This window comes from Drosophila virilis, chromosome 4 (assembly GCF_030788295.1).
Source record: "Drosophila virilis strain 15010-1051.87 chromosome 4, Dvir_AGI_RSII-ME, whole genome shotgun sequence".
Classification (NCBI taxonomy): Eukaryota; Metazoa; Arthropoda; class Insecta; order Diptera; family Drosophilidae; genus Drosophila; species Drosophila virilis.
In genome coordinates, this window is record NC_091546.1 from 10299884 (window position 1) to 10320273 (window position 20390).

General features: G+C 42.8%; 5 protein-coding genes and 1 non-coding gene across 11 annotated transcripts; 4 read left to right on the forward strand and 2 right to left on the reverse strand.

The window, feature by feature from the left end:
• Window positions 1-90: 90 nt before the first annotated feature.
• Window positions 91-8463, forward strand: LOC6627339 (phosphatidylinositol 4-kinase beta). Of its 2 annotated transcripts, XM_002052200.4 has the most exons (12): window positions 91-329; window positions 389-1586; window positions 2660-2771; window positions 3594-3834; window positions 3893-4063; window positions 4227-6527; window positions 6590-6708; window positions 6768-6905; window positions 6969-7243; window positions 7308-7396; window positions 7457-7621; window positions 7683-8463. In XM_002052200.4, exons 2-12 carry the CDS (start codon window positions 607-609, stop codon window positions 7868-7870), a joined length of 4779 nt encoding a protein of 1592 aa, XP_002052236.1. In that variant the 5' UTR covers window positions 91-329; window positions 389-606; the 3' UTR covers window positions 7871-8463. The 2 variants fall into 2 exon arrangements, with proteins under 2 accessions (XP_002052236.1, XP_015028732.3); XM_015173246.3 differs by lacking the exons at window positions 91-329; window positions 389-1586 and adding an exon at window positions 2324-2459.
• A 151-nt stretch (window positions 8464-8614) lies between these two features.
• LOC6627338 (uncharacterized) lies at window positions 8615-10096 on the forward strand. The gene is made up of 4 exons (XM_002052199.4): window positions 8615-9355; window positions 9416-9555; window positions 9614-9823; window positions 9882-10096. Exons 1-4 carry the CDS (start codon window positions 9327-9329, stop codon window positions 10007-10009), a joined length of 507 nt encoding a protein of 168 aa, XP_002052235.1. The 5' UTR covers window positions 8615-9326; the 3' UTR covers window positions 10010-10096.
• A 101-nt stretch (window positions 10097-10197) lies between these two features.
• On the forward strand, window positions 10198-11195 carry LOC6627337 (uncharacterized). Of its 3 annotated transcripts, none has more exons than XM_015173249.3 (3): window positions 10227-10364; window positions 10423-10674; window positions 10730-11195. In XM_015173249.3, exons 1-3 carry the CDS (start codon window positions 10352-10354, stop codon window positions 10786-10788), a joined length of 324 nt encoding a protein of 107 aa, XP_015028735.1. In that variant the 5' UTR covers window positions 10227-10351; the 3' UTR covers window positions 10789-11195. The 3 variants fall into 3 exon arrangements, with proteins under 3 accessions (XP_015028733.1, XP_015028735.1, XP_015028734.1); XM_015173248.3 differs by having other exon boundaries at window positions 10243-10364; window positions 10432-10674; XM_015173247.3 differs by having other exon boundaries at window positions 10198-10674.
• A 346-nt stretch (window positions 11196-11541) lies between these two features.
• Window positions 11542-12196, forward strand: LOC26530556 (uncharacterized). The gene is made up of 2 exons (XM_015173341.3): window positions 11542-11676; window positions 11752-12196. Exons 1-2 carry the CDS (start codon window positions 11643-11645, stop codon window positions 12147-12149), a joined length of 432 nt encoding a protein of 143 aa, XP_015028827.1. The 5' UTR covers window positions 11542-11642; the 3' UTR covers window positions 12150-12196.
• An 11-nt stretch (window positions 12197-12207) lies between these two features.
• On the reverse strand, window positions 12208-20119 carry LOC26531816 (uncharacterized). Of its 3 annotated transcripts, XR_011416810.1 has the most exons (4): window positions 19984-20119; window positions 19151-19333; window positions 15226-18501; window positions 12208-15168 (listed from the first exon to the last, which is right to left on the reverse strand). It is a non-coding gene; the product is annotated as an uncharacterized protein (transcript). The 3 variants fall into 3 exon arrangements; XR_011416811.1 differs by having other exon boundaries at window positions 12208-18515; XR_004304709.2 differs by having other exon boundaries at window positions 12208-18501; window positions 19984-20118.
• LOC138910832 (uncharacterized) lies at window positions 19249-19977 on the reverse strand. The gene has a single exon (XM_070209509.1). The coding sequence runs from the start codon at window positions 19926-19928 to the stop codon at window positions 19476-19478; it is 453 nt and encodes a 150-aa protein (XP_070065610.1). The 5' UTR covers window positions 19929-19977; the 3' UTR covers window positions 19249-19475.
• Window positions 20120-20390: the final 271 nt, after the last annotated feature.

Here is a 20390-nt window from a genome sequence, read left to right on the forward strand (position 1 = left end):
CTAGAGATAACACTTGACCCATGCTGAGCACACATCGATTTTCGATACATTGATGCTCCGATTTGTTTTTACCATCACTAGCACTAGCTCTTTGTTCCCACTAATTGCGATTAAAATTAACAATCTGTGGTATGCAGTTTTGTTTTTATCGGTTAATTCATTGGCGAAAACTAATTTAAGATCCGAGACTATGCGACTAGCTGCGCTACAAATCTAGCACAAAGGGATTTGTTATTGTTTCGAAATAGAAATGAATATAAGCACACATAAGACAAATGAATTGGAAACGAGAGCAGGGTCGGAAGTCGAAAGAAACAGCTCTAATTCAAGTAAGACGTGCATCATCTATAAATTTGCTTAAACTCACAATTCTCTTTGTTGATTGCAGGGCACCTGACTAATTCACTCGCATACTCGGTAAATCAAGGATAAATATTCGGCAAAGCCTCTAAATCCATGGCTGCCCACAATAAACAAAAGCAGCAGCCTAAAATGGAGCAGGTTATAATGCGGACGAAGCTGGCGAAAGGAACTGAATATAGCAACAAGTATCAAGGAGGAACGCTCCCGCTCTGAACCAAAGAACAAGACCTATCCAATCAGAAAATGAACTCCCTCATCTCACCATATAAAATCAAGAAGAGCAACACGCCCTGCTCAACAACAGTCTCGGCTGTGTGTAATGTTCCAACATCAGACTGTATGCAAAACGGCGACCTAGGTATCCTTGGCGCTACTAAATCGAACGCAGAGGCTCCTAGCGATGTGTGTCAATACCGTCTGCCAATACCCGAGACTGTCACTGAGCCGAGGCTCCATATTGTCATAGCTGCCGAGGACGAGCTGCGTATGCACGGCAATGTGTATCATCCGGCCGTGGATGCAGCTGTCGCCAGCACCGATATTGTTGATTACTGTGCGCCCGCTTTAGTGCGATTGTCCTGTGTGAAAGGGCACTCTGATTATAACATGAACGGCAAGGCGAACCACGCCATCATCAGCCCTAATCCGCTGCCAGTCAGTCCAGTTCCGCCGCCAGATGACGATGATGATTCGGATAACTCGACGGTTGCCTGCGTCAGTACAAGCAGCTCGAGCGAATACAGCAACAGCACTGTAGTGCAAAGTGCCACGACTGCAGTCGCAAATCTTCAGACCTGCTCCCTATGGAGCAGCAATCCTGGCGAGATCTCTGACGAACACCGTGTTGAGTGCACCTCAACTGAAGACGGACGCTTTCAGATGCGGCTTGCACCCACTGCAATGTCAAAAGGCCATGGAGAGTATATGCCTCATTTCTCAAATACCCTGCCTCCCAGCATACAAAGCCGTAGCGTGAGCAGCAACTGTATCATCCACTCCACGAATTCAAGACTATCCAATAGCTCAGTGGCAAGCACGCCGAAGCACGTACGCTCATCCGGGCCGCGCCTGATACGTGGACTTAATCAATCTATGCCCTCCGTGCACGGGCGTCCGAACCTGAGCGTGGTTCCAACAACAGTTGAACTTGCAGGGACCCAAGCGAGCGGCATATCACCAAAAAGCATTTCAAAGCACGAAAGGAACTTAAGCCTAGATTACAGGTAAGTTACGATATGCCCTGAACCCGTTTCTGTTTGCAGAAGTCATAAGAACTAGACACAAATTTGAGCGCAGGTTATCTGAGGGTTCATGGCTGGCAATTTCTTTGCAAGTAATCGATAATTTACACTGAAATCGATATCGAAATCCTGTTTTTGAGCACGTCTAGCTTCAATAGGTTCATATATATACTCTAACAGTATGTACAGATCCACAATATTCAATTTATTGAATTGAATAAATGACTTCGGTTGTTTTTATGCATTAATTGTCTTAAGATCGGAAGTAAATCATAAAAGGAATTTGCATTGTGTGCAGCTAAGGGAAGAAGCAGCGCAGTCGCAGCGTAAAATGCTCAAAGTTCCGTTTGTGTTTGTTGCCATTTTGTGCATGTGTGTGTGTGTGTGGAAAGGAACTGGAATTTGTGACGTCAGCTCGGCGAGAGGTTCTAGTCTGACCCTCCCGACTAAATCACTCTTGTTAGGTTGAAGGTTGCCTAGTCAGATATACTGAAATAGTTTTCTTGAATCTTTCTCAAGCAATTGTTTACAGTAACAGTGCATACTAACATTTATTATCGTCAACATGACTGTTAGATTAGCATATGGAAAATGGTGCTAACAGCAACAGTTAAATAGAATTTCACACCGAATCTATTCGTATTACGAGCACCTGTTGCTCTCGCCCTTATTGGTTCTTGCGTGATTTATTTTTCTTAATTGTGCTTTCTGTTTTGTTATTTACCTTCTAAACATTGATAATTTCACTTGCTCAGCTTAGCTCTCCATTGCGCGCAGCAAAACGTAGAAAGACAGTAATTACGTTAACATTCCTATCTACATATACATATGTATGTATGTGTGTAGATGTATGGTGTGAGTGCTCATATATACATAAATACGTGTATAAGTATTTGCAGATTTGTGTGTTGTGTGTTTGTGCTCGCGCGCTCGCTTATTGTTTTGCATTGATTGCACTTGTGCACCTGCTGACAGCGCAAATGCTGACGAAACCATATTGATTTTTGTTTGAAAGAAATTGTCTTTTAATTTGACTTATTTTCCTACCTTTGTAGATCGATGGGCATATTGCTGGCGCCTGTTGCTCAGGTGAGCAGCACACGCACCAACCACACGCAACATCATCGCAACCGAAGTCTCGACAGTGCCCTGCAACGCATATTCGAGGTGAGTAAATTTGGCAACAGCGGATGCAGCGACTGTTGTCAACACTGGTGAACTTGAACATGTTTCGAGTCCACATACATACACACGTGTGTGGACGTATTTGTATACAACCTGTGTGTGTGTGTGTGTGAGGGCGTATGAATTTACACATACATACAAAGTTACTGTATGTTTACAGTCTGTTCTTATCACTTTTTTATTGTTAACATTTTTTGGCACTTTGCATTTTTGTATATTCCGGGTTATCAGAAGCGGCAATAACACATACAAAATTGAAATTAAGTTATACTTCTTTCATCAACACTAAATTATTCCTTACTCAAATTCTAGGATTCACTTTTTTAATTCTATAAATTCGATTTTTTCACTATAAGTTAAACCTTAGATATAAACAATCAGAACCTCATAATGTTATTTTTGTACTCTTATTTCATCGTTTTTATTTACTACTAAATTATTAATTTTTTAAATTTAATTCAAAGAGAGTGGGAGAGAGAGAGAGCGATAACGCGAGAAAGCTTTTTCTTCGCTTCTGGTGCAGTGAAGCTTTAAGCTAAATCAGGTTAATTTCTGGATTTGCATACTCGTTCTCAAAGTTGAAAGATTCCATTAGGTTAATGCAATGTCCATATGTCTTCCCGCCCGCCTATTTGTCCGTATAAACGCGATTTGGGATTGGAATATAAAGTCGTATAAAGAAAATGAAGCTAGGTGGATATATCTTAAGACACATCTCCAAAGATGTTTTCGGACTGCAACATTCTTACTTAAATAAGCTTTTGCTAGCGTGTTAAAGGTTATTGAATATTATGACAATTCCAGGTGGAGACTTCCTCACCCAATGCAGAAGGTGAGGCAATATTTTGCTCACAACCATCTAAACTCAACAGCAATATGTGCTCGAAGATTGACACAAACTCAGCCAATATTACGACCGCACTTGCCACTTCCCCACCAAATCCAAATCCAGCCCTTACCGATGCTCCTCCCAATGTAGAGCTTGTCGCCTCTGACTGTTCAGGAGCGGATCCGCCGCAGATCGAGCATATACCCAGCGTAGTTGGTGAGTAGCTTCAGTCGGTTGACAGCGAAGTTTTAATACTGATCTTTTCCTGCTACAGATAATGCCTGTCCAGCGCTGCAAAATCAAAGCAAGCCGAACGAGTTGGCCGGGGACACACAGGACATGATCGATGACATAAGTGGCTGCAACAGCAGCAGCAACAGTTGCAGCAGTGCAGGGAGCAGCAAAAAGCGCGAGGATCTGGCTAGCCTGGGATCGGATGATTCAGGTGAGGAAATATACAAAATATTTTGGGAATTTATTTGCATATGAGATATAGTTTATCATGGGTAAAGTTGTCATATGTGAAGCTAAGTTACCCTTTTTTTAATGGACCATATGTAAGCATTATAATTTATACTTAACCTCCATCCTCAACCTTCGTCTGTCAGGCATTATATGTGGCTCGGAGTCGGACCAAATATCCCTTAGTCGCATAGGCCACTCTCATGAGGCGCTCAATCTGGGTGCAATGGATGCCAATGCGGAAGCGGGAGCCAAGAAATGCATCGACTTTGTGGAAGCCAAATTTACCGAGGTGGCCTGCAATCCAATAGAATCGGATGCTTGCACCTTTTCGTCAGCAGAGGGGCAAGATCAGAAATCGCGCGATGGGGATGATAGACTGCGTTATCGAGTAATGAACATGTCCCAGGCGGCGATTAACTTGGAGCTCGGAACAGCACCCAATGAGATAGAACCGGTGCTAGAAGGCCATGAGGAGGACCACATGCCATCGTCCACATCGCAAGCGCCGTTCAACAATATTACGGTACCAGCAGCGACTACGCCCGCAAAGACCCCAGATGCAACACCTACACCAATAGCTACTCCAACTGAGAACAGTAAAAGCGATCAAGTGCTCTTTAAGAACTTTTTCGGTGCCACCAAGAATGCGATTTTCCGCACGGCCCAGAGCATAATTGAGAACCACGAGAAGAAGAATGCAGTCAAGCTGAAGACTGGCGAGCCGCAGGACAATTTATCGGCAATATCCACCACGCCCAGCAGTGGAGTGTCAAACTCCCCGGATGCGGCCAAGTCCCCCACAGACGTTTCTAAAAGGAAAGAGTTCTTCAGCCTACTCAGCTCCAATTCCAGTAGGAAAGCAGCTGGTACAACAACCGAAGCTCCTGCAACTGAAACGACAACAGACGCCAGTAGAACTGCGTCCACGTTGGATACTTCAACAAGTCTGCAGATTAAGAAGCGCACACTGAAGTTGCGGCTGCCGGTTGCAAAAACTGAAACCAATCACGCTGCGGCGTTGACGATGAGCGCTTCCATGAGCTCGCTGAACCAACTGAAGATGCCCGTGCCAGGCGTAGTGAAATATTATATAAATGACCATGCGCCCACTTCTGGCTCCCAGCAGAGCAGCGATCGGGGTCCCAGCGGCCTGTTGCGGTTTTTTGAATCGCCCGTTTTCAATATTCACTTCGCTGTGCATTATTTGTTCTACTCGAAGGAGCCAGGCGTGCTGAGCTTTATTGGCAACAAGATATTTAGCTTTTCCGACCAGGAAGTCGACCTTTATATACCGCAGCTAATCGTAATGTATATTGAAATGGACGAACTGGCTGAAGTGCTGGATCCCTACCTCACCATACGTTGCCGAAAGTCGGTTGACTTCTCCCTCAAGTGTCTCTGGCTTTTGGAGGCGTATAATCATCAGGTGGACTCGCTGGGCAGCAGCAGTAAAAGCAGGAAGTCGAAGCTGTCGCTCATGAAGGAGATATTCTCGAAGAAAGAGGGCAAGCACCAACTCAAATCTAGCCAAAGTCCAGCTATTGCTCTCGTAAAAAAAACACACCATCGCTCCCAATCCGATGCCACAGTGTTGCTCGCAGATTCCGGCAACAAAACGCATCGAGTATACCAGGAGCCATCGTATACCACACAAACGCTGCCCGCAGCACCTGCAAAGCTGTGCTTGGGCGATCTGAGCTCAGGACGTGCCTTCGACAATGGCTGCACTTGTTTTGAAACGGTTCGGGGTCAGGTTAATGGTCTTCTGGGACATCGCACATTCTGCAATTGCGGTGCGCCAAAGACTTCCCCGCAAAAGGAGTTCATGAAGGCGCTAATGAATGCGGGCAAGAATCTGACATCGCTGCCGTCCAAGGCGGAGAAGACTTCAGCACTGCGGATGTGTCTTAACCTGATCAACAAAAATTTGCCCGCTCGTGTCTGGTTGCCGCTTTACTCGGATGTGCCGCATCATGTGGTACGCATCACAGAGGAAAAGACTGCTGTCTTAAATTCCAAAGACAAAACTCCGTACATTATTTACGTGGAGGTAGTGGAGGTGCCTGACATTCACACCTCGCCGCTAATACCGAAGATGATGCCGTCGCTGCGGCACACCAAGAGCGAGGAACATTTGGAAGGCGTCTGCCTGAATCAAAGCTGCAGCCGCATCCCCAGCTGTAGTGAAAGCCATCATGGTTCCAGCTGTCGCCGCAAAAAGGGCATTGAATCGCATGCAGAGTGCAAATGCGGAGATCCGGCCGTACACAGCTGCTGCTGCAGTGGCAATCTGCTGTCATTGGGCGGGTTGCAGCTGCTTGCAGATGATGTCTGGTCACAGGAAGATGATGAAATCACCGCGCAGTACTTAAACATGCGCAAAATCAGCGAGCGGGACGCCATCTCGCAGATGTCGTTAGACTCATGCGACTCTAGAGATCAGGGTAAAATATGCGAAGAGAAACACTGATAAGAAGCTCTGATGATAACAACTTTTCATTCACAGGTCCACCAATTGTCTTTAACATTGGCGACGTTCGGACTCGGCACTGCAACAATTTGAGCTGCGAGAACACAAAGTCCTTTAGCAACGATCCTGAGGATCCATCTGCGGCGGTTCTAAAGGTTTGTGTAAACATACGTATTATAATAAGCAGCAGTTGTAATACTTGTTTGCTGTGTAGGAACCCTGGCATATGAAGGAGAAACTCATACGCGAGTCCTCCCCCTATGGCCATTTATCGAACTGGCGACTGTTCTCGGCGATTGTCAAGTGTGGTGATGATTTGAGACAAGAGCTGATGGCCACGCAGCTACTGCAGGTAATTAACTCGCTTATCCACCAGCTTCGAGAATTCGTTGTATATATCATTGTGCTTTGACAGATGTTCAAGATTATTTGGCAGGAAGAAAATGTGGATCTGTGGGTGCGGCCGTATAAAATAATTTGCCTCTCGAATGACAGTGGTTTGATTGAGCCTATACTAAACACTGTCTCGTTGCATCAAATTAAAAAGAACTCAAACAAATCTTTACGAGATTATTTTATTGATGAATATGGTATACCCACAGGCGAATGCTTCAGTCAAGCCCAAAAGAATTTCGTTGCAAGCTGTGCGGCTTATTGTCTGATATCCTATCTTCTGCAGGTTAAGGACAGGTAAGTCTGAGATACGCGCGTTAAATCTGTTCTTACAGCCCGATTTACCCTTTACAACCCCTAGGCATAATGGTAACATACTCTTTCATTCGGATGGTCATATAATACATATAGACTTCGGCTTCATTCTTAGCATATCTCCTAAAAATTTGGGTAAATATTTGAATTACAACCGTTTGGTCATAGATACTCATTGTATTCGGCCTCTCACAGGTTTCGAGCAGTCACCTTTTAAGCTCACGCACGAATTTGTCGATGTTATGGGAGGCACAGGCTCCGTACATTGGCGGGAGTTCAATCGCCTGCTTCTCGTCGGCATGATGTCTGTGCGCAAGCACATGGACCGCATCATCAATTTTGTTGAAATCATGCGAAGCAGTAGGTAAAATTAAACGCATCAAAAACCATTTTTGACGGTGTTCCTTTTTTTTTTCTGTAGATGCGCATTTGCCATGCTTTAGGAATGGCTGTTCCGGCACAGTACAGAATCTCCGAAAACGTTTTCATATGAATTTAACTGAGCAGGAAATGGAACGCAAGGTTGAACAGCTTGTGCAGGACTCACTAAAAAGCCTCTCAACAAAACTGTACGATGGCTATCAATATTATACGAATGGTATATTGTGAGACGGTTTTTCCTTTTTGAATATCTAACAGGAATGATGAATTATCTCGCGTGCTAAAATGCCAATATGATAAACCAAAACTATGGACTGTTTAAAAAATAGTTTATATATTTAAATACACATTTTAATGCATGTATATTTATATACGAATATATATAAATATACGTGTATTTAATATGTAGCGCTAACGAAAAAAATGAGCAATCGTAAGAATGCAAGAGAATTAAGATTGTACTAAGTGGGCAACTGTTTTTGAAGCCAGAACCGTTGATTATGCGTATTGGCACTGTTATTCTATTATTATATTATATTATATATTACATTAGGCTAAAGTTAATGTTGTCTAGCTTTTAAGTAAAAGTGTAAATGTGTGTGACTGTATCTGTTTTCCTGTCTTCTGTCGGTCTTGCATTGTAATTAGCTATCAAAATAATCAGTGCGTTGTATATATTTAAGAGCTTACATTTGCAGCTGTAAAATTTACTTAAGCGCCACGCATATTTTTAAGAAATTAATACTTGTGAAAGCTATTATTTAATAATTCCATTAGCTTTTTACAATATATGAATTTGATAAATTCACTGTCCGTCAATATGAATTATTAATATTGAAACTTTTCAAATTTATCGTGTTTCAATCATAAGCTTAACTAACCTAATACGTTCCAATTGTGCTTACTCACACGTTAACTAAAATTAACAATATTATTGATCAAGTGTCCCGCAAATATAAAAAGTATATCAGTACAATAACATTTAAACTATCTGCTTTCGCCTTTATATAATCTGAACATTTGAAATTATATTACAATTGTGTGACACTCATAAATAATGTATTTGATATTTATAGCTACCTTAATAAGAGTACCAAAAAATACAAAAACTTACAAAAATATCCGATCATTACCAAAAATACAATCAGAACTCGAGGTTATTTTTGATAGTTCATGTTATTCAGTTCTTTCAGAAACCATTGTTCAATATGATTGGATTGATGCTTATCTTTAAAATTGAGACTAGTTTCCACAGATTGAATCATCTGGACTATTTGTATTTCCATGGAGGCGGAGATGTCTGCTACGTGCATTAATACGGTCATCCTAAGAAAGTATATCTCAAACTTTGACAATTTTGGAAGGGAATGGAAGTGTAATAGAAGATAAGTCTTCTTGAGTTTGAAATAATGGCTTTCAAGCTGTGAGTACGTAATATGGATTTTTGAATAAGAGAATAGGAGTTTCTAGCACCTGATTAATATAAAATTCCTGGCTCATTCTTAGCGGGAATCATCAGTAAATTTGAACTGCAGTCGATAAGCGTGATGCCTGTATAATTAACAAGGAAAAATATCACCCCAATTGTTGATTTCGTTGCCATGGGAAATGCTCGAATGACAGAGGCATATTTAAATAAACTCAAAGTACACATATTTTAACCAACAGGAAGACGATTATTAAAATGGATCCCACTAAACTAGTTGGAAGAGTGTACGTACATGAGATGCATCTTATGGGCAATAACATAAATTAAACTTATCACACATATAGCAAGGAACTGGTCCGTATTGAGCACAAATCGCGCAGAAATTATCCGCACATTTGGAATGGAATTGCTGCGAGTGAGACCAACAAATTCTATCATCCAGACGAGCTGGAAAAACAGCTGGAGGAAAAACTTAAGATACTAGGTACGTAAAGCAAGAGATTTTAGATCAAATATAAACCCCATGATACTTTGTATTTTAGAAGAGTCCGAGAGTCAGTGCAAATCGCGTTTCATTTCGCCTGAAATGCAAAAGAATCTTTTGGAAAAGTGCCGCTGTGGGCGACCTAGGCGTGGCATGCATATGGGCAAGTGTCTACAACGAGCCCTTAATACGACTTCAAGTGACCAAAATATGCAGGCCGAAGAAGCAGAATCCAAACATCCAACTAATATGCCCCAAACCTCAAACTGTAAGTCTTAGCTGTTGCAAGTGTTTGTGCCAACCATCTAAATGACTCATTGTTTCAGCTCTCATTGGCTTCAAGACTGCACCCTACCAGAAACTGGAACAATCTATGCGGTATTTATCGCCCACGAGCTCTATGCCGGGACCTCGTATAACTTCCGCACCATACAACGTCATTTTTATAGGCTAACAAATGTTGTTGTTTTCTCTACTGGGGATTTCTACAACCTACTTGAAATGCCTTTGTATTAACTAATAGATAAACTTAAATATCGAACACTGTTTAGCTTTTGGGAACGTCCCGCTTTGTGTTATCGCGATCGATTAAGGGCAATCTGATACAATTTAAAGCTGATCGAACTGGATTTACCAGAAACTGATCGTGGAAAACCAGTTTCATGAAGTCACTTGTCTATTTATGTTCGTGTTAATTCAGTCTTATAAGTGTAAGCCAAGTGGCTTGGTTTAGTTCAGGTGCAACAGCAGAGCCTCGCAGATACATTTCAGAAATGACTAATTACTATCTGCAGCCATGGCTCTTAACGGTTTGTGCCCTTATCACCAGCGATCTAGTGGCCACCCAAGATTTCCTAATATTCGCAGCCACCACAGGTTCGCCTCCAATGAGCACAAGGCCAACAGCTCGGCCGGCTGGCGACTTTGTGCTAGTCAACAATGAGCCAGTGGTGGGAACTATGACACCGTTTGTCTCTGCAGCACCGGCTGCGACGCAACAATTCCTGGACTGCTTTGGTCGTTGCCCCACAACGCCAGAGTATAATCCGATCTGTGCGAGCAACAGGCAAATGTATCTCAACGAACAGAAGTTTAACTGCGCTCTGTTCTGCGGTGCCGGTGAGTTGTGCTGCACAAATAGCCACAATAGCTTCTGACTCAAATATTATTCCAGATATACGAATTGTGCGACGAGGCAGTTGTCAAGGTCTGTTTCCCATGCAGCGCGGCTGAAATGTGGCTTACTCATAGTGTACATATAGCTAGTAATTTAATGATACTATAAGATATGAGCTCCGGATGCAACCGACTGTGCAATACCCTGCTCCCAATGGGACACCTGACAGGCAGGAACCTTCAAGCTGTGACTTCGACGGAGATTGGTTTAGTCATGCCTTCAAGACGAAAGAGCCGTACAGCAAAATACTCTGCTTCACTTTGTGAGCAGACTATAAAAATCTGTTTTAAGACTTTAATTATATAGCTTTCCTAGGAATAAATAAGCATGTTTGGGAACAACACTTGTGATATTGATAAGCGCAAATATTTTGTTTAAACATTGTACAAATTTACAAACAGCTGGCCGAATTGTTTTAATAAAGTAGTCACCTATGCGGTACCCTGTGTCCGCAACTAAAGTATCCTTACGCACCTGGATTTTCAAAAAGAAAATGGATCAAATCAGTTTTGAATAATACGTAACGAAGTACTTTGAAAAAAATGTTCAAACATCTTTGAAAATGAATTTCAAAGCGATTAGCAATTAATCATTTATTTCCTCGGGAGAGATGGAAAAGATTTTTTATTGATGATCCTATCAATAAAAAAGTTAGAAGGTAGTCTAAAAGTAAACCTGTAAGCCTGCCTAAATAGCTTACTCTATCTGTCCTACACATTCGATTTTTTACGAAATTGCTATCGTTTTCAATTAATTCATTCCTACCCGTTTCTTGCGTACAGGGAATACAAATGATTAATGCCCAAGGCTGATAAGATGCGGCTGCTGTTCGCAACCGTCTTCAGTTTCATTTAGAATTCCGAGGCGTATACCACACGAGCTAACGGGAGTCGCGAAATTTGTTATCAATATGTTCAAATCTTATCAGCTGGTGCTAAGCATGGGTTAGCTTATTTTTCTCAATATTTGCACGCATCTGGTAGGTTTGCCTTAAACCTCTCGAATCTCTTTTACTGCAGCTCTGCTGTTTGGATGTCTTAACCTTGAGACTAGATCATTTGCACGAAACTTCCATACGAATCTTCGACGCTCAAACTCGACATATGTGAAGCCGGCGACCAACTATCAGCCCTGGGTTGGTCCGGGATTTAATAGTACCCGACCAAGATTCAATGAGACGCGAGTTGTCCAGCCCTTGCAGAGTAGTCCCCAGTATGGAGCGCCTTACCAGGGAACAGCTCAACAGCCAAACATAGGCTTCCATGACAACTTCGTCGGTTCTGGGCAATTCCAACCCAGTGGCACATATGGATTCGGAACGTTTTCAAATGGCACAACACATGGCAATTTCACCTATCACAAAGGTGGACCGTCCAATGGCACCTATCCCTACGGGAAACTATTCAAGCTGTGGTAGAATCAAACACAACACCAACTTAAAATAAAACAACACTTCAAAAATAAGACGAGTCCGATTTCTTTTTTCAAAAAATCATCTTTATTCTGCAGATAATCCATTTATAGGCATCTGGCTTTGGGATTATCTGGACCATCGTGTTAAATTGCTTTCCGGTATTCCAGGAACGTGTTTATACACAATAAATATTGATTGGAATGATGATAGGCTCCAGTCATGAGGTTATTAGGTCAAGGGTGCGGGTTATTGATGCTTAATTAACAACTAAGGCGGTTCTACGGTTCTATATGGATGAAGCTTGTTTAGCTTGCACAAAGCTTTCAAAATGTATGTTGTATATCAGCTTTGAACGTATGAATTTTGCTTAATTTGTGCCTCATGGGAATACCGACGATGATCATAGAGAAAACAAAGCAGACGAAACTAAGAATAATCCCTCGCCGCCGTCAAGTGATCCCTCGCCGCCGTCAAGTGATCCCGCGCCGCCGTCCCGAACTCCCACGCCGCCGTCTCGAGCTCCCGCGCCGCCGTCCAGTTCACTCCCACGCAGCCGTCCGGAACTCCCACGCCGCAGTCACCAATAATGTCCCACGCCGCAGTCAAACGACAATGTTCCCACGCCGCAGTCATTGCGATTCTCCTCTCGACATCAACTGGGCTCTCCTTCACAGTTGTCCTAATAATAGAAGCCTTGTACCTAGCGACATCTCCTAACCGAAGCCCTATAAGTCCCACGAAGAAAACGAAAGAGAATCCCACGTTGTTTATTCAATTTGGTATCCCCCGCTGCCGTCCATTTTGGTATAATCCCACGCTGCTGTCAAAATATTTACTATAATCCCTCGCCGCCGTCGGTTTGTAAATGTATTCAAATTGTGCCCAATTGTCCGAAATTTTAGAAAATATTTGCAATCCTTCAAAAAATCCTAATCGCCAGAAACGAAGTCCTTTCAGAAAACGTCAGAAACGAACGGCCTCATCGTTGGCCTTAGAGTGGGTCGAGTAGCAGAAGACAAGAAGAAAACGATCTGAGTAGGATGATCCTATAGCTGCCAGCTGGCCCTAATATAGGGGAATATGTGTGTGTTGTCGATGCGAAGAAGGTCGATTTTCAAGTTTTATCTTGGGGCGGCTGAAAAACTATCCCATGTGTGGTGTGTCCTAGTCAGCGGACGAAGCCAAAAATGATTTGTGCGCGCGTACGTGTCGATGAGAATGATGTGTTGGTTGCTTTTTGAATATTAGTAGTAGTAGAGTTGTAGCTGGCAGCAAATCTGTGGATCTGTCTATTAGCCTCGGACTGGATGCAGTGACATAGTAGATGAAATGTTCCCAACAAGTCATAGGTGTTAGATCGACAGGACGTGCTAATATGTGGCGTTACAAACACGAAGAAGACCTCCAGCTCAAGTGCAGATCTCCCTTGCCATGAAGCGTCGATGCCGTAACGGATGGATTTTGGTCAGCTGCAGCTCCACCTTTTACGACAGGAAATGGCTGATTTTAGAGTTTTGGGAATTTGAAGCGATGATGCGACATCAGAGTCGAAAAATAAGCAAGCCCGAAAGATTCAATCTCAGCCCATGGAATGGTGGTTGGCGAATCGACGACCAGGTAATCAAGAGTTCGCACAGTTGAAGCTAGTTCTGCCAGCCAATTTGAACGGTTGATTGTCCCCTCTGCCGCTCGCGTACAGCACCACCGCAAGCCCCTGGAGATGGATACATAAGTGTCATGGCCAGGCCCGCCTTAAGAGCGCAATGGAGTAGCCTCTTTCAAGTCGCTCCTTCACTCTCATATTAAGGGGTGGGTGGGTTGAACATCAGGGTGTCCTCGTCAGTCGAATTCTTCAATGAACGAGTCCCTGCTACGTTTCTTAAGCCATACACAAATATGTACATGTCAAAGTTTTACAATTATAACTATACAATCGTCTTACAATACCAAGATCGGGCTTATACAATTGTTTTTACAAAGTAACATGTTATAGCTCATTTACATGGGCTGTACAATAAACATTCATTCTTGGTAGACTACGGCCCATGGCCAGAAGAGTTTCGTTCAAACAGCCTGGAGTTACGAGGATTGCCTCTATAGGAAGATACATACTTAATTGTATGATCATGTAAGTACATAATAAACTTAGAAGAAAAAAAAACAAAAAATACATTGAAAAATAATATGTCGTATGCAGATGTAGCGCGTGTCTCATGGATTCCCTTCGAGAACAACTTGACGTGTAGTACGTGTGCTGGGCAGACCGACAGACAACTGTCCTAGTCGGCTGGGTTGGAATTTACCTGAAAAATGTATACACACCACTAACAACAACAACATGAACAATGATGATGACGACGACGACGACAAGTAGATGTCTTTCGCTGCGGGCATCGTTTCCCTGCCTGCCGCCTGCCTGCTTTCTGCTGCTCTTAATCGCATTTGGATGCTCTTTGGGCCAAGTGGGACGTGTTGGACTGCCCCACATAACAGGAAATTCCGCATGTATGCGTGAATGTGTGTGGGTGGGTGGGTGTCTGTGTGCGTGTGTGTGTGCGTGCGTTGCTGCAGTACCACCTCGCAATTGATTCCCTTTTGCGGAATGTTGAACGGTGCACCAGGAGTTAAGCGCTCAACTGGCAAATCGAAGCGTAGCGTAGCGTAGAGCTGGTCTGACTAGCTAGCTTCTTCGTCATCGAACACTAATCGCATTTGATTCCCTTTGCGATGGATTTTGATAACCGGAGTTTTCTGTTAAAACATGTGTGCTACCTATGAAGTGGAGTGAGAATGAGCGGATAATTTGCAACAGATTATAAAACCAGTTGATCTCGAATACCACCGCCGTCAACTCTGCCCATTGAAAGCCGCCGTCTGTCTGCCTCGACTGCTGTTGTTGCTGTTTCTGCACAGCTCTTCGTTCTGCTGCTTGAATACTAGTCGCATTTGGTTCCCTTTTGCGATAAGCCACGAGCTCCATAGATCGGGTCGTTATAGCTGGCTCAGCTGCTTCTACTACATACTACAAATACATACATGATGTGTACATACACAAAATGCTGGATGCGAAGAAACTTGCGGTGGCGGAGGCGGCGGCGACGCTGTTGCGACGATGACGTAGCGTACTTGCAGGCAGCTGCCCGATAACAACGACAACACATCAGCTCGCCTCATTAGCGACTGCTGGTATTTTGTGGTGTGGCGGGTCTCGGTCCAAACGCATTTGTTTCCCTTTAGCGCGGACCGAGCGCATATTTCTATGCGGTGCAATGCATTACGTGCTGCTGGCTGAGCTGACCCAGGCTGGCCTGCCGAGCTAGGTTGGGATGCCTCCTCGGCGGAGTGAGAACAGAGTCTGGCTCCGCTCAAGTGGTTGGATTGTGAGCGCAGGAGCTGTCTGTGTGGCGCCAGAGCGCCAACCACCCAACACAGCCATTATTTTGCAGCTTACGTTTTCTGTAATGTAAAAACGTTAATTGTACATTGTACGTTGTGAGCGAGTGATCGATCTATTTAGAGATCTGCAACTCTCTGGCCATCAAGGCAGCTGTAACATATTTTGTTGTTGTGGTGGTGGTGTTGGTGCTGGCATTGCTTGACGATTTGCCTAGCTGGATGAACTTGATGTATCGTTCTTGATTCCCTTTAACGATTTTGCAGTGTGAGAGCTAGTAGTAGTTTGGAGATGGAGAAAAGGTGGTTTGTTTGTGTACATCGGCCGCTTCCAGACCGGTCCAAAAAACGCAATTGGCAGTAAAAGGTATATGCGCACAAGCAATGCATTCGCTGCAAAAGTGAAAGTGCAAAGCAAATGATAAGCGAACGCAAATGTCTCACGCTTTGACTTGAATCCGAAGTGACAGAAGTGGGGGGCATGCCTATTATCCTCGCTCTAAAAACGATGACAAGTGTTGCTGCCTTTATGAAGGTATTATTCGTGTACTCAGTATCGTCTTTTCGCTTGGCTGTAAAACAGGTTTAAGCAATTCAAGATGTATTCAGTGTCGGGCTGACCTTGACAACAGTTCGGTTTCGGTTTATCGACATTGATGTTGGAATTCGGTTCGTATCGATGTGTTTATTGCTTTCAAGTTGGCATTTGATTCCCATTGCCTCAACAAATTTTGCTACAGGTATTCATTGGAGTTAATGTGTGTTTTGTGAACATCCGAACATCAACCAAAAACGCAACCACTGCAATTAATACATAATATGCTTAGAAAATCAAGCTAGGGGAAGAAAAAGTAAAGGTAACAAATCCATTTTTGCAGTTGACGATTATAGAGGGGGTTGGTTTCCACCGGTAAAGAACCAAATCTTGATTTCTTCGCCGAAACGGTCCCTTTTTCCCTTTTATCATTGTGAAGCAGCTACCGACAGATATGCGCAGGCACATTCAACTGCGGTTATATATAGCTACAAGATACGAAAAAGGAAGATTTGTGCACAGGGATATTCAAATAGTTTACGTGAAAATCCTTTAAGATGACGCTTCCTCGCTGAACTCTTACAAGTATTGCCCAATTTATGGGTCTAACTAATTCCAATATGCGCAGGCACAGTTCAACTGCGTCATATTGCTATAAAATACAAAAAGATATGTTTTTGTGTGGATAAGCTCAAAATTTACGCTTTTCTCGTTTGATTCTCTCTGCTATATAGTTCTGAACAGGATCCTCCGAACATTACGTGCAGGATAACATATCCACCTCGCTCTCGTTAGATATAGGCTTTGGCAGCCAGTCCATGGCTGGAAATCATAAACAAGTGTACGATCAAAGTTTGTAGTTGGCTACGGAAGCCAAATTTTAAGAGTACTAATTATAAAAGTTACGCTATCCGATCCGGCAAGACTGTAAACAGTTTCAAGGTTTCAGCTCTTTTTCAACAGACATGTGTATCGTTTGTGATTGTGCGCATCTATATCATGGGCTCAATATTCTAAAAGAGAAACAAACGCAACATTTTGTGCATGTTAAGAATAACAAACGAGTTACGCTTTGCCATTTGATTATGTCGACTTGTGCTCCTGGCGTACTGACATTGAGCAGCCCACTAAAATTGCAATGATTTGATAGGAAAATTGATGGTTGCGATATCTCATCGACATATTTTCTTGATAACTTCCTTACAGACGCACGCAGGCACCGTTCAACTGCGACGTTTCTCTAAAAATATAGTAAACGAAAAATAGTCTTTTTCCTAGACAAGAGGATAAAGTTCGGGTGCATCCATATTGCTTGCGTTAAACGGCAGACGACGACACTCTGTGGTTGATCTTCCACTCTCGACACCCCATGAGTGCAAAGCCTAGAAAGGATGCGAGGTCCCGCTGATGAAATCCGACGCTCACAGGCACTGTTCAACTGTGACGCATCGCTACAAAAAAATTGAAGCCCACGTATTTATGCGTAACAATTTTGGGGTAAAATTTCAAACTTCTTCCTATAATGAGCGACGCATAGACTCATAAAACGCAAGTGTGCTCGATTATTACTCCTCTATCAATTTGTAGACTTGTGCAAGAACCGACTGCTTTGCAATTATGACTGTAATTCAAGAGTTATTCAAGGAGAAAAATTCGATACGGCTTACGTGCCAGCAGAATAAAACGAAGGACACAGATGAAAATACGACGAACCCAAAGTGAAGACGTAGACGTTGACGATGATGACAGACCTTCAAGATAACTGTGTAATTTAAGAGAAATTCCAATGATGACGACGTTGATGGATGCTTTCTTTCGTGCTCCTTGTGCTGTAAATCTGTTTCAAAAAGTAATTGTTTTTGCGTTCGCAGCTGATATACGAATACCGCGTGTATGCAGAGATATCTGTGTGGGTTGGTGGTGGATGCGCCGTCAGCAACTGCTGACCGCTTTATGTAGAGTAGGTAGTGATAGTTGTGATGGTAACCGACCAGGAGGCATAAGGCACACACGTGTTTGCTTGCTGTTGAGCTAAAGCTGCTGCTGCTGCTGCTGCCGCGCGCAATTCCGCCTTGTCCCCATTTTACTTGTCAGCTGCATCTGGCATTTTGGGCAAGGGAGACTCGGTGGTGTTTGCTGCTGCCGCTGCTGCTGCTGCTGCTGCCGCTGCGAACTGTGTAGGATCGGCTGGCTTGCAAGTCGCTGCCATTGTGGTTGACGGAAGACGGACAGACGTGAAGACTCACTCAGTTATAGAAACGAAATTCTTGGAAACGATTATTGACTGACGCGCGATGGTAGGTACCGACAATTTGCCCATCGATTGGTTGGTTTGTGTGTCAGTTCGATTTCGTTCTTGATGCGGATGTTTGTCAAGTGTTCCGTTCCTCCTCATCGTTGCCATTAACGTTTCGAGGAGCAGGAAAACTGTAAAACAAAATCTATTATAGACGAATATGTTTACGACAATGTGATTTATAAGTGCAAATAATAAAGGCAACACTGATTTCAAAATTACATCAAATATAGTTTTATTTATGTTAACATACATATATATTAATCAGTTCCAAGTAGTTTTTCTATATACAGTTTTTCGCAGCATGCTAATCTTGGCAGTATGTGTGAAAGTTTAACCTCAAAATTCCTTTAACTATTTTTCGATTCAATATGAATCATACAAGCGGACGCACTGTTGTTAATACGTAAAAATAGCAGACAGATTCATACAAGATTTACTGATGCACAGAAAAGAGAACAAAGGCATGTACATACACATACACATATATAATATGAATATATGTATATGTACGTATGTACGCAAGTGCGTCTTTTCCGTAAAGCAATAGCCTTGTTAGTATACCTACGCACATGCATGCACACAAGCATTTATGTATACACACAAACCAAAATGGCGTCGTTAATATACATACATATGCAGGTATACGTGCCTTTGTGCGATGCAACCCTCAGCTATCAGCTATATAAAATTATTTTGTGCTTACTAGGAAATTTTCACTACTTCCAGAAAGAAAATATTAACTAAGTTACAACTAATTGATAGGATAAATTTACAAACCGAGTGTGAATTCCGGACCAAAGGCTTCTTTTTGGTGAGCGTTGACATACGGCAGTCTCCCATGACTCACACTACTCGCTTACGAAGGCCATTTGCTCGTCCTCTTCATATCACACTCTTCACAGCCTTCACATTTTTCATTACAATCTATGTATGTATAACAGGTTTGCACACGTTTTGCGACTGCAAATGAGAAATTTCTTTCGTAATAAAACTAATTTAACAAATTATCAAATCAAAGAAATGAAAAACAAGTTGTTCATGACATTTTAAGCTTAAACACACTTCTCCAATACCCAAGTGCTATAGGGTTGTCTCTTTTTAACTAACTGTTCACAGCAATGGCGCACTGGCTTATGTTATTGTTGTTTTTATTGCTGCTGCTGCTTAAACTGCTCAAAAATCTGTCGAGGCCACTTAGCTCGCTTCTCCACAAGCTATTTTCAATATTGCGTCGTTCGCATTCGGCCGTCTCTTTCTCCACATTGACGTCACAGGCATGATGAAATTTTTCGTCGAAGTTGCTTTCGTGCGTATTGCCATGTGGAATTAATTTCGTTTGGACGTCGAGCCAACGACTGAATCGTTCTTGCTGTTTCCTGCGCAGTTCATGCTCAGCTTGGAAAAGCGCCGTTGACAAAATGGCGTTAACGCGCAGGCTTCCAGAGCCCCGCAATTTGCGACGCATTTGCATGCGCTTCATGCGAAAATTTCGCACCCAATATGTTAACGTTTTGGGCTGCTCAACACCATCTGAATCATCATAATATGCAACCATTTTGTACGACGCTTTACAAAAATTTTCTTTTATACACACACACACACAAACACACCTCTTTTGCTGCCGAATAGTTAGCCAGCGCGCTATATCACTATCTGGTTATACAACTTTCCAGACACAGAACGTTTAAAAACACACGTCCACTCAGCACGACTACTCAAAGGGAAATGCTAGAAACCACCAGAATGACGATGCTTTTATAGCTGCGCTCGCAGCGACGAAACGTATTGCTACGCGACGCTACCAAATGTAGTACCTGCGTTTGACACCATTTTCTTTCAAATTAGTAAAAGAAGGGTAACGAAAACTGGTTTTTTGCAAATCTGATATTTTTGTGTAAACCTCATTTACCTGGTTTTCTATTTTCCTTATTCCCGGGCTCTTAAATAACAAAGAATAAATTGCACCCTATAATTTCATCTAGCAATCCAGCATATTCCACATAACCCTGCCAACTTG